Genomic DNA, 12070 nt, shown 5'->3' on the forward strand with positions numbered 1-12070 from the left:
GTCCGTCATGATGTAGAGAAGCGTTAGCCAGCAGGGACAGAAAGACGAGGAGAAAATGCAGCTTTACTGACTTAAAAGGCAAATAAATGACAAAGAAAGAGGCCAAGTCTTAAATGGGTACTTAAATGGATAAAAGTTCCAGTTATCCATAATCACAAAAAGTAGGAAACCCATAAATCTCCTTCATTTTGATTGGCATCATGTCCTTGCTCTCGGACTTGAGTCATCATACCTATGTGACATTATAAATTGTGAGCATTTTCTTAGATGCACCAGTATGGCCATGTTATAAAGAACAGGTTTAAGAAGAGGTAAGAGGTTCCAGCTCCCCTATTTTGTTCATATTGAAGTAGGGAATCTGGGTTTGATTTGAATTCTGTCCCTGCGGAAGTTGTTCCTATTCACCAATGTCTGGTTATTGTCCACTTCAGGATACAGGACAGGCTGGCATGTCTTCATCATCTTGAAGTTAGGCAGGAGCATAGGACCTGACCCAGCTCATGAAATGTGAGTGGAAAATGATGTGTCCCTCCTGGGTAGAATATTTTAAGAGCTTGTGCTGGATTCTCTCTCTTTCTTCCCCTGGGCCCAGCAACCAGCAACCTTCCAGATGGAGACCATTTCCTCAGCCTGTCCTCCCAACTGAAAAGAGCATGGAGCAGAGCCCCTCCAGTCCCCCCAAACCCCAGATGGACAGGAACACAGAAGAGCAACAAACCTTTGCTATTTAAAGCCACCGAGATCTGCGGGTTGTTGGCTATCACACCAGAACTTGCCTAGAGCAATTAATAAGCTATATAATAGTTATGTGACTTTGGGAAAGCTACTGATAAGTGCTTACCCCTGTTTTCTTATCAGAAAATGAGGGAGGCCTGGTATACAGTAAGCACTGAGAATATGGTAATTTGTTCGCCTTCATAATAAACTACACTTGAAGAACTACCTACAGCAAGCCAGTCACTATCTTCTCTACACATACGTCCTCTCTCATCCTCAAACCAATCTTAGAAGTTAGGTGTTATTGATCTTTTTTTTTTTTTAAAGATTTTATTTATTTATATGACAGAGAGAAATCACAAGTAGATGGAGAGGCAGGCAGAGAGAGAAAGAGGGAAGTAGGCTCTCTGCTGAGCAGAGAGCCCGATGCGGGACTCGATCCCAGGACTCTGAGATCATGACCTGAGCCAAATGCAGCGGCTTAACCCACTGAGCCACCCAGGCGCCCCTGATCTTTTTATACATGGTGAAACCAAACCTCAAAGAGGTTTACTAGCTCAATGAACATCAACCAACTTGTAAGTGGAACCACATCTTTCTGATCCAGAGCTCTTGCTTCCTCCCCTAAAAGTAGTTATTTCATTTCTCATAAGTGAAAACTTACTAGTATATTAGTAATTAAGATAAACGTCTTAAAGAAACAAATAAGTAATAAGTCATTTAGAGTATAAATCATCATTTTCTTCAATACACACAACATCTTTCCTACTAAATGATTTGGTTTGAATGATCCTGGCTAAAGCCATATCTGGCAATTCCCATCTGGGATTCCCAACTCCTAAGGGTTTATTAAGGTAATAATATGGGTTCGCAAGCTATTCTCGGGGTTTGCACAGGTCTAGAAGAAATAATATACTTACAGTGGGAAGAATGACCAAAGTTAATTAAAAGTAAGTTTTCCTTTTTTTCTTTTTTATCAGAATTTATAATCAATCATTTCATTCTGATACATTTGTACATTGATATAATCGAAAGTATGCTTTGGTCCACTTATGATGATTTATAAGGACACTATTGATGCTTATGAATCAATGAGAAAAAATAAAAAAGAAAGATCTAAAAAATGTTATGGTGTTAAGTCATAAACTCAAAACTTTGGATAATCTGGGACAATAATTTCAAATAAAATATGTTTTTAATCTATGACATTAATAAACTGCATTTTATATAGATTTGTGACTCTTTTTCAATAAATATTTTTACAAGTACAAAGTTAAAAAAAAGTGTACAAGGAACTCTTCGTTATATAAATGTTGTTAATACCACTATACCTCAAATCTCAAATTTTGGCCAGGACAAGCCTAAATTAACCTTCTTCTCCCTCTTTGCAACTTAGCTCCTAATAACCCAGATTATCTGCTACAGTGCAGAGAGGTTCTGGGAAGCAGCACAGCAGAAACACAGATGACTTTTTCATGGGTTCAATAAAAGGAAGAACTAATGAATGAAATAAAAGTAACTGAATCAAAGCAACCTTGTCACTTTGGGGGACACAGCACCCTTCAATTTTGGGGAGGGTTGGAAAGAGATTTTAGTAAAAAATGTGGGTCAAAATTAATGAGACACCAGCAAAAACCATTCTGTGGGCATTCTCTCTCTACCTACCCCCCCCCCCTTCTGGACATGAACCAGTCATTTTCAGTCTAAATTAAAGGCATTCAGTTGTCCACAGAGCAAGCACAGTGGTCAATGGTGTTTCAAAGAGAATTTTGTTCAGATTTCTGGAGGACACATCAAAGAAAATAAGAAGCCCTTAGAGTTACAGCAGTAATGACAATTTTAAAAGTTACTGGATACATGCCATGTACCAGGCTCTGTGCTAAAATAATTTAAAAGTCATGTCTCATCTTATACTCAAGTACTATTATTTCCCCCTTTTTACAGGGAAAATTTCTTAAGCAAAGGATTGAAGTAATTTGCCTAGAGTTACCTGCTGGTTAAGTGGTGACGCCTCCTTAGCAATGGCTCTCAGCCTCTGTGTTATACTGTCCCCTGCAGGGTGTCTGGGAATGATACAAATTGAGGGTGTCATCATGAAAGCAGAAGGGAACCATTTCTGGAGTCCTTCCGAAGCGCTAACAACACATTCACATCACTTCACTAAATTCTCATAATTTTGAGGGTGGGGAAGGTGAGGAGATACCAGTATTCTCACGGCACAGATGAGAAAATCAAGGCTCAAAGAGATTAATGGGTTCACCAACCCAGAAGACAAAAATATAAACCAAGGTATTCTAAATCCACATTGAATGATCTGCCTCTGAGCAAGCTGGTTCTGATTTAACCTCAAAAAATCATTTGCACATCTAAAATATCAAGATATCTAACTGAATTACAGTCTGGATGAAAAAATACCTGGATGGTTGCTTGGAAATTCAATATAAGGCAATTTCAAGATCAATGTGATCTCCAAACTAAAAAGATCAATGTGATACTGGTTTACATTCTCTGATGTGCAAGTTCTTCTATATTTTGCTTTGATAGGATCACATCTGGAACACTGAGTTTCCATGAGTCGTAACTCAAGTTTAGATATTGTTCACTGCATTTTTCCAAATTCAGAAGTGAGGTCAAAGCTCTCTAAGGTGTCCTCTAGAAGCCTTTCTCCTCTGGTTTAAGGTAAGGGGAAAGCATTCCCTCTTACCCATGACAGGTGGGTGTGGGAACAGGGAGAAATCAACACACTTATCAGTGAAATCCTCAGCACCGGCTTCTTCCTTCTTGCAATGACTTTTCCTTCCCACACCCTGGTAGTAAGTGACGGGCTAACACATATGTATGTGTCCAACACTTCTCTCTGGGAAGCGTGAAGAACTGTCATGCAGAGTCGCACAGGATCATGCAAGACTGCAGGCCATGCTGCTCATGTAGACCATGATGTGAATGGTGCCCCCTGCAGTTGTGTAACTTGAGAGCCCTACTGACACCTACTGTTTTAGTCTCTGCCTATGGCACCTCTGTTGAAACTAAGATAGAAAAAGTCTGTTTCACTTACTCCCGGACATTATAATCAACGTTTCAAAATAAAAGAGTTACATTTAAAAATGCAATTATTGGGGCACCTGGGTGGCTCAGTCGTTAAGCAGCAGCCTTTGGCTCAGGTTATGACCCCAGGGTCCTGGGATGGAGCTCCACATCGGGCTCCCAGCTCAGCAGGGAGCCTGCTTCTCCCTCTCCCATTCCCCTTGCTTGTGTTCCTCTCTCACTGTGTCTCTCTGTCAAATAAATAAATAAAATCTTTTTTAAAAATGCAATTATCAGGAAACAACAGGTGTTGGTAAGGTTGTGGAAAAAGGGGAACACTCTTCCACTTCTGGTGGGAAGGCACACTAGTGGAGCCACTCGGGAAAATAGTAGGTTTTCCAGAGGTTCCTCAAAAAGCTGAAAATAAAGCTACCCTACAAGCCAGCAATTGCACTACTAGGAATTTATCCAAAAGATACAAAACTATTGATTCAAAGGGGCACATGCACCCTGATGTTTACAGCAGCATTATCAACAATACCCAAATTATGAAAAGAGCCCAAGTGTCCCTCAACCGATGAATGGATAGAGAAGGTGGTATATATATATATATATATATATATATATATATATATATATACACACACACACACACACACACACACACACACACAATAGAATTTTACTTGACCATCAAGAAGAATAAAATCTTGCCATTTGCAACGACGTGGTTGGAGGTAGAAAGTATTATGCTGAGTGAAAGAAGTCAGTCACAGAAATACATACCACATGATTTCACTCATATGTGTAACTTAAGAAACAAAACAGATGAACACAGGGGAAAGAAAAGAACAAGAAAGGGAGGCAAACCATAAGAGAGACTTTTAACTAGAGAGAACAAACTGAGGGTCGCTGGAGGGGCGATGGGCATGGGGGTTGGGCTAAATGGGTGACAGGGTAGTAAGGAGAGCACTTGTGATGAGCATCAGGTGTTGTATGGTGCATGTAAGTGACGAATCCCTAAATTCTACTCCTGAAATTAATAGTATGACACTAGATGTTAACTAACTAGAATTTAAATAAAAACTTGAAACATTAAAAAAAAGAGAAATAACATATTTGCAGAAGGTAAAAAAATAAAATAAAATTGCAATTTTCAAGTATAACTTTCTTAAAACAGGGAATACACTGGAAGACATTTTATAGAAGAAACCATTGAAATAACTAAATTAAGCATAATACAAATATGAAGAGTATCAGCGCCGTCAAATGTTTAAAGGGTTTGAGGCAGAAGAGAGAAGAGACTGAGAAGTTTCATGGTAGATAATTAGGAGAAATTGTAAGATGATTTTTGGCTCAGTAAAAGAAAGAACTTTCCAGAAACAAGCAACAATTAGAGACCCTATGGCAACAACCCTATGAGAAAGGGCATACTTTACATCCATATCATAGAGAATGTGTCCAAAAATAGAATGGGTAATGTCTGATGGTAGACAGTTCCTTATCCTGATAAATGATCAAAAGGGGAATCAAATGTTTTAGAGATCTTCATAAAGAGTTATACTGAGCTAAATGGATTACAAGGCTTCTTCTAGGATAGAGACTGTGACAATTTGCTATGAACCTCCACGAGCCCTGGAAGAAGGAAACCTCTTTACCTTCCCTCTAAAGGAGGCTGAGGCCTTTTATAAGGTGCTTGATCCAACCTTTACATGTGAAAATTTCAAAGCTCTTATCAGGTCTTGTGTAGCTAAGCAAATAGCCCCGCAGAGTATATGGTACAGTAAAGAACCTATTTTATTTTTTATTCCTTCATGATCCAATTTTAAAAGGAGTTTGAAGGGTACCTGGGGGCTCAGTCGGTTAAGCATCTGCCTTCAGCTCAGGTGATGATCCCAGGGTTCTGGGATGGAGCCCCACATCGGGCTACCTGCTTAATGGGGAGTCTGCTTCTTCCTCTGCCTCTCCTCCTTCTCGTGCTCGCTCTCTCTCTCTCTCAAATAAATAAATAAAATCTTTAAAAAATCAAAATAAATAAAAAGGGAGTGAGAATAGAAATTAAAAACCTAACACTGCTCTGTGTATTAATGAGTTCTGCCAACTCCACTGTGAGAGAGATGTTCAATCTAGAATGCTTCATTCAATCTTATGGTTTTAATTAAGGAGTCAAAAACTTAAAAGGAGAAAGAAAAATGTAAGACGCTAGGGAGTGACAGGCCCATGCAGATGAGACTGCATGGCGAGTCTAATAGTCCAATAGTCCAGTCTCACAAGGCAGCAACTCACAGGCTCAGCCTCTCGTTGCCTTCTAGAAATGCTTTCTAGAATTGCCATATCAAAATTATCTGTGGTTAGAAATCTGCCCACTGTTTCTGACTGCAGGAAGGCTGATCCTTCACAGGAAGGCAATGGGAAACCCGTGCATGCATTTATGTCCCCACGTGAGCCAGCAGCTATCTACTGGGCAACTGAAGATAAAGAAAGTAGAGACAACTATGCTGGTGGGAACATCTAAGAGAGACTGGATGAAGGTTTCTGCCCCCACATGAGGTTGGTCAGCAGGGTCTGAAGGAGAAGAGGCTGCCCCCTGTCCTGCCAGAGTTCCTGGGTATCGCTTTCTGGGCATTGTCACAGAACTGGGAAGGCCACTGGATCCTCAGGCAACTCCAGCACCTGTAGGAGGGAGAAGATTTTTCCCAAAGGGTAAACAAAACTTCTCAAAACCAAAGAGGAGAATCACTTTTAAAGAAAGAGAGGCATTCTTAGAGATGAGCAGAGATCTTAGAAGTTCATCAGAGATGGAAAGACCACAAGAAGACCCTCATGAATGCTTTCATGCCTCTGATGTTTTCCCCTCAAACTGGGGGGAAACTCTTGTTGACAGCTTGTTCATAGAGATTTTAGTTCTGATATGAGTTTGGTTAAACAACAGAGCACAAGAAGCCCCGAAGAAAGTGACAGACACAGAACGATCGTTTCACTGTGTGGGAAATGTGCTTAAAAAGAACACATGGACAAAGAGCAGAGTTTGAGATGTGGTTGGATTGCAAAGGTGATGGATTATAATCTATAGTTTGTGATATATAGGATGTAATATATAGCAGCGTATTTTATCATCATGTGTGTTTCCTAAAATTACAGACAAGTCATAGACAGGCAGCCTTCACGATTCTCTTAGAGGAGAAATGTGAGAAGCAACATCAGAGTTTACACACTGTTTTCTACTTACTTAGCTAATGCTTGACACACTGTGCTATGCAGAGAAATCCATCAACGGGGAGAAGGACATGATGAAACGGCTGGCCAAATCAGGCCAGATGGCGTCCAGCCCGAACCAACGCCCTCCCCGCACACAAATGGGTGTCAGACAAGGTCACCGATAGGCCCTAAGCCGTGCAGCTTTTCCCGCACAGGGATGGTCAATGATGCAACGAGAATGGTGAACACCTGCTTGGGGAAGGGTTGCTGCTCCTCCCAGAGCTTTCTAGTCTCATCAGATGGCCGGCCTCCACTAATGTCTTTGGGGGCAGGCCAGCCCCGAGTGACTGAGTGGTAATGACTATGAACTGGAAGGTCATCTCTCTACCTGAGGACATATACTCTGCTGTCAATCATTTCTCAAATTTGGCCCCACTGTACAGGCTGACAATTAGCCTGAATAAAGCGAAGGTGATGTTTTTAGTTGCCCCAGGCAAATCAGGCAAGCAACCAAAAATTACCATCAATGGCACGGAGTTAAAAGCCATATTCGATTCCCACTGCCTATGTAGTCCGTTATCTAATGACAGGTCCTCTGCTCTGGTTTTCTGTGGTTTTTTGAGCAACCACCAGTAGTGCAGCTCATTATCAGAACGAGAAGTAACAACCTGTGTTAATAAATCCAGCTTATTTGGGGGAACTTGACAGACAGGATTCTTGGAGATAAAGCACCTGATTACAGATAAAGACCAAAGTGCAAGACAGCCCTGCTGTCCAGTCTCCTCTGTGCATGTGAAATTTAGTTCATTACCATTGCCTCCTGGAAGAACATTAATTCCACTCTGCAGAAAACATCAAATAGCAACACTGGTAAACTTGTCAAGGAGTAGAGCTACTAATCAGTAATTGACATAATATTTGCCCTGCCTTTTTAGTAACTGGCAATAGTTTCAGTTCAACAGTCACGGAAATAATGAAATTTGCAGAATTGCACAGGAAAATCTATGGGAGTTATAAGCCATTGCATAGATTGCTAATAGTCCAACAGTGTTTGTGTGATACTGTTCCAAACTTCTACAAATTTTTTAGGATGAAAGTTTAATTTCTTGCATTATTCAGTTTCTTTTAGCAGCAAACACCTCAAATATAACCTATATAAAGGCTAAGGACAAATGAAAGGATCAAATTGAGGACACATACTGCTATAGGATTCACTTTCTACACCTTAAGCTGAGTAAAATCTTGGAATTTCCTTATTCTTTCACTATTTTATTTTGTTTTATTTTATTTTATTTTTGCTACTTCTTCTTTACCCAGGCCACACGATGTTCATTAGAATAATAACCCTCTTGACTCCAATGCATCCAAAAATATGTACATGCAAGAAAACCCATTTTGCCTGTCCAAATCCAATTATTTCTGGAATGAAAATCACAAAGTACTAAACAGGTTACAATTCTGTTCATGTATTGAAACAAATAACCTTAGAACTATAGATTGCTAATATTGTCAGGTTATAGGGACTAATCTTAATTTATTTGGTAAACATTTATTGAGAGCATGTCTAGGGCAAGGTTATTCCTGCTGTATCAAAGTGTTATCTTCCAAAATTGGTTTTCCCTGTAATAGAAGAAACCTTTTCAGGAAAAACAGTCTCATCTAGTCACCCGATAAGATCTAAAAGGCTTATGTTTTCTTGATCTTTCAGCAAATTCTTTTATGTCTTTTTATTTCAAAAGAAAGCTTCCCACCAGGCATTTGTTGGCAAACATAGGCAGAGATTTCTTAGAAGCACTAATTCTAACTCAGCACTGCCACAAGTCACTAGTTCTAAAAAAGCGCACCCCCTGTGAAGATCCTTCAATGATTCGGGACAGGTAACAATATCCATGGTCACTGTATATTTATTGGACCACAGTGACAGGGCCAAGAAAGAAAGGGGACCAGGCAGGAGGGGGCTGTGGCTGCAGGTCATTGACTGGGAGAGAGTCTCGCCCCGCTGGAAGAAATGGAAGGCATGTGTAAGTGAAGTGCCCAGCACTCACCTGTCACAGGGAAACACGCTCAATACACGTACCTTCACTTTTCTCCTGTAAGACTGCTTTATGTTAATGTAGCATTTTAAAGAACACGAATCGTGTTCTCGTGGGTTATCTTATTGGATGCTCCCAACACTGGAGATAAGCTTTATTTTATGTTTGGAAACACAGATGGCCTGAGAGGTCAGATCTATGTGGCCCTCGGTCACACAGCTAGTACATTTTCGAGTCCATAACCCGGACCTTCTGACTCCAAGGACTCTCTGCCTCCTTTATTGTTCTGAGCTACAAGTATTCGGTGATGGGGTCCGGGACACTTTCTATCTTATTTTTCTTAAAAAAAAAAAAAAAAAAAACCCTCCCTTCACTCATGTCTTCATACCTTCCAGGAGTATTTATCATCTCCTCACGTTTCCTTTCCTGTTTGATTCTCTGTCTCCTCCGGTTCCATATGTAAAATTGTTGCACGCATAATGTTCATGGATGCATGATTAAGAGTTCGTTACTCAGGATCTTGAGTTCTTCCAAGTTAAAGAAAGCCTACAAACAAGGCACATTTCATTCTGGGCCTTGTTTTTCCTTTCAGCACTTCTGCTCAAATACCAAACACCCTTTGCGTTTTACTTGGGATGGAAAGAAACAGTTGTGTAGCTGTAGCTATTACTGGGCCATTACCATTCTGAGGTGTTGATTTTGTGCTTCGCATTTTTCCTGTGTTCTTCACTTGATGCGCTATCTTGAATTTTTATTTCACTCTAATCATTTTTTAAATTTGAAGTCTTCCTTTTTACTTTGGCAATTTCAGTTGGAACGCCGGGTTTAGAAAAAAAAAATGTTCACAGAAAAACTGAAGGTTAAATCAGTTTTATTCTGTAAACAGTGCCTAAATTATCATCTCCTTCCCATAACAACCCAATTAATATGTTAGAGCAAAGCTGGAAAGCCAAAAACGGTGCTGAAAACGTAGAGTTAGTGTGACACCTTCTGGCGAGAAACAAACTGCATTTCGTCAACAGCAGCAAAAAAACGAATTCAGATAAGGGTCCTCCAGATAGCTTTTATTCCAACAAACCCATCTTTCGAGAGAGTACCTGGTGTTGCCCCAGGCTCCGCCACAGGTCCCGGGGCTACTGACAAGGGAAGGTCTGATTCTTCCATTTACCAGTCTAACCACCTCCTGGGAAAGAAATCTCTTTATCTTCACACCCATCTATGGAGATGTCAGCACCTAGAGTTAGGCTGGGTACTCATCTAAGATGCTGGTGGGGTTGGGGCACGGAGCCAACCCATCCTCGTGGATCAAGGACAGCCTCCCAGAGGCGGGGATGCTGAAGTCTTGAAGGATGAGCAGTTTTTTATGAGCAGCAAGGTAGGAAGTGGGCATGATGCAGCGGGGAAAGTGGCGCACACGGGAAAGGAAGGGAACAGCATGTGTGCAAGGCTCTGAGGCTGAGAGTGTGTGTTTACTGACCAGAAGTTATTTCAGGCACCTAGAGAAGACAGAGCGTGGAGAGAGCTGTGGCTGGAGACCACACAGGGCCCCAACCCACAAGGGCTTTGGAAGCTTAGAAGTGTGGGTTCCGTGATCCAGGCTGCAGGGACCCACTGGAAGATGTAAGCATGACGGTGACAGGATCAGAGTTTTCCACTAGAAAAATCAGCCTGGCTCCAGAGTGGAGGGAGGGAGGAAGACTCGTTAAAGTTTGGTCAAGTAGGAAGCTGTGAATATGGAAGAGAACCTGAACTGGGCAGGGAATGTGGGTGGGTGTCATACAAAGTGTTTTATGAAAGGGTATCATCAGCCAGTATGAGAGCACATTTAAATGTGGACCCTGAAAAAAACAGAAGGATTATGTTTTATGTTTATATGGCTCAAAATAAAAGGAATATTTCTTTTCCTTGAACAAAGAGAGAAAGCCCCGTCTTTCAATGTAGATGTCTTCTTTCTCTTTGTATGTGGTCTTAGGAAAGAGTTAAAATATTTCTCAACATATGAGAGGATAATTGCTCCACCATCCAAGCATGCAATTTTACAAACTAAATTTGGAGACTTTCAAAAAATATTGATCGCACCTGAAAACATTTAATGAATGCAATTTGGAAACAAGGGCCCAGAGACACCAATTTGTATCAACAGTGCTTAAATACTCCCATAAAAAACACACCCAGGGCCTTGGGAAATCTGGATCACCATAATGTGCTTTCAAAGGAAGGTTTGAAATTTTTAGATGAACGGCTATAATTATAAATTGAAATTAAATAAAATGCAGAAGAGGCCAGGATTTCCCCTGCTGTCAGAATAAATCTAAGGAATACGTGGTATCCACTGTCAGACAAGGCCGTGCACTTACTCCCTGTATAAACCACTCTCTGCTTTGGGTAGCAGAGCGCTTTTCCTTCGGTATCCAAATGCTAATGGATACTTTTTTCCCCATTTAACTCAGATTTAATCTAAACATTTCCACTGGTCTGCAAGGCTCCCTGTTACCTTCTGGAGTTAACCTCTGTTACCCTCGTACTCCCTCATCCCAACCCATCAGAACACCTCGGTCTTCCGGAAACACACCAAGGATGGTCGTTCCTTCCTCAAGGCTTTTGCATCTACGACTCCCTCTGTCCGGAAAGCTCTGTGTCCAGATATCTATCTGCACCACTGACTCCCTCATTTCCTTTAGGTCCCTCCTTTCTACGAAGGTTTCCGTGACCACACTATATAAAATAGCACCTGCACTCGACATTCTCTTGCCCTTTACTCTGCATTAGTTGTCTGTATAGCTCTTATCATCACTCAACAGCCCATGTACTTAACCTGTTTATCACTGCCTCTCTCCACTAACATCCAAATGCTATGAAACCACAGGCTGTCACTGATGGATAGCCAGGGAGCGGAACGGTGCCTGGTTCTGAGTAGGTGCTTAACAAATATATTAAATGAATGATGTTTATTGAAAGTATTTATTGGGTTTTTAGTCAGATGGGCAAGCTGGAGACTTTCAATCAATTTACCAACCATGTACTATGTGGCAGGTGCTGTTCTCTACCTCGCATGAGAAAAAAGACCAACCTTGGGTCCCTGGATAAACAGAACAGTG

At 41.0% G+C, this 12070-nt stretch overlaps 1 protein-coding gene across 1 annotated transcript in view; it reads right to left on the reverse strand.

Annotated features, from left to right (window-relative positions):
• Nucleotides 1-11716, reverse strand: part of ERICH3 (glutamate rich 3) — a 115270-nt gene extending 103554 nt beyond the window's left edge. The window contains exon 1 of the mRNA XM_013059191.2: nucleotides 11490-11716. Within this exon, the coding sequence (XP_012914645.2) occupies nucleotides 11490-11716 (227 nt within the window). The remainder of the gene's footprint in view (nucleotides 1-11489) is intronic.
• Nucleotides 11717-12070: the final 354 nt, after the last annotated feature.

Source organism: Mustela putorius, unplaced genomic scaffold (genome assembly GCF_011764305.1).
Source record: "Mustela putorius furo isolate JIRA1106 unplaced genomic scaffold, ASM1176430v1.1 tig00003853_pilon_pilon_pilon, whole genome shotgun sequence".
Classification (NCBI taxonomy): domain Eukaryota; kingdom Metazoa; phylum Chordata; class Mammalia; order Carnivora; family Mustelidae; genus Mustela; species Mustela putorius.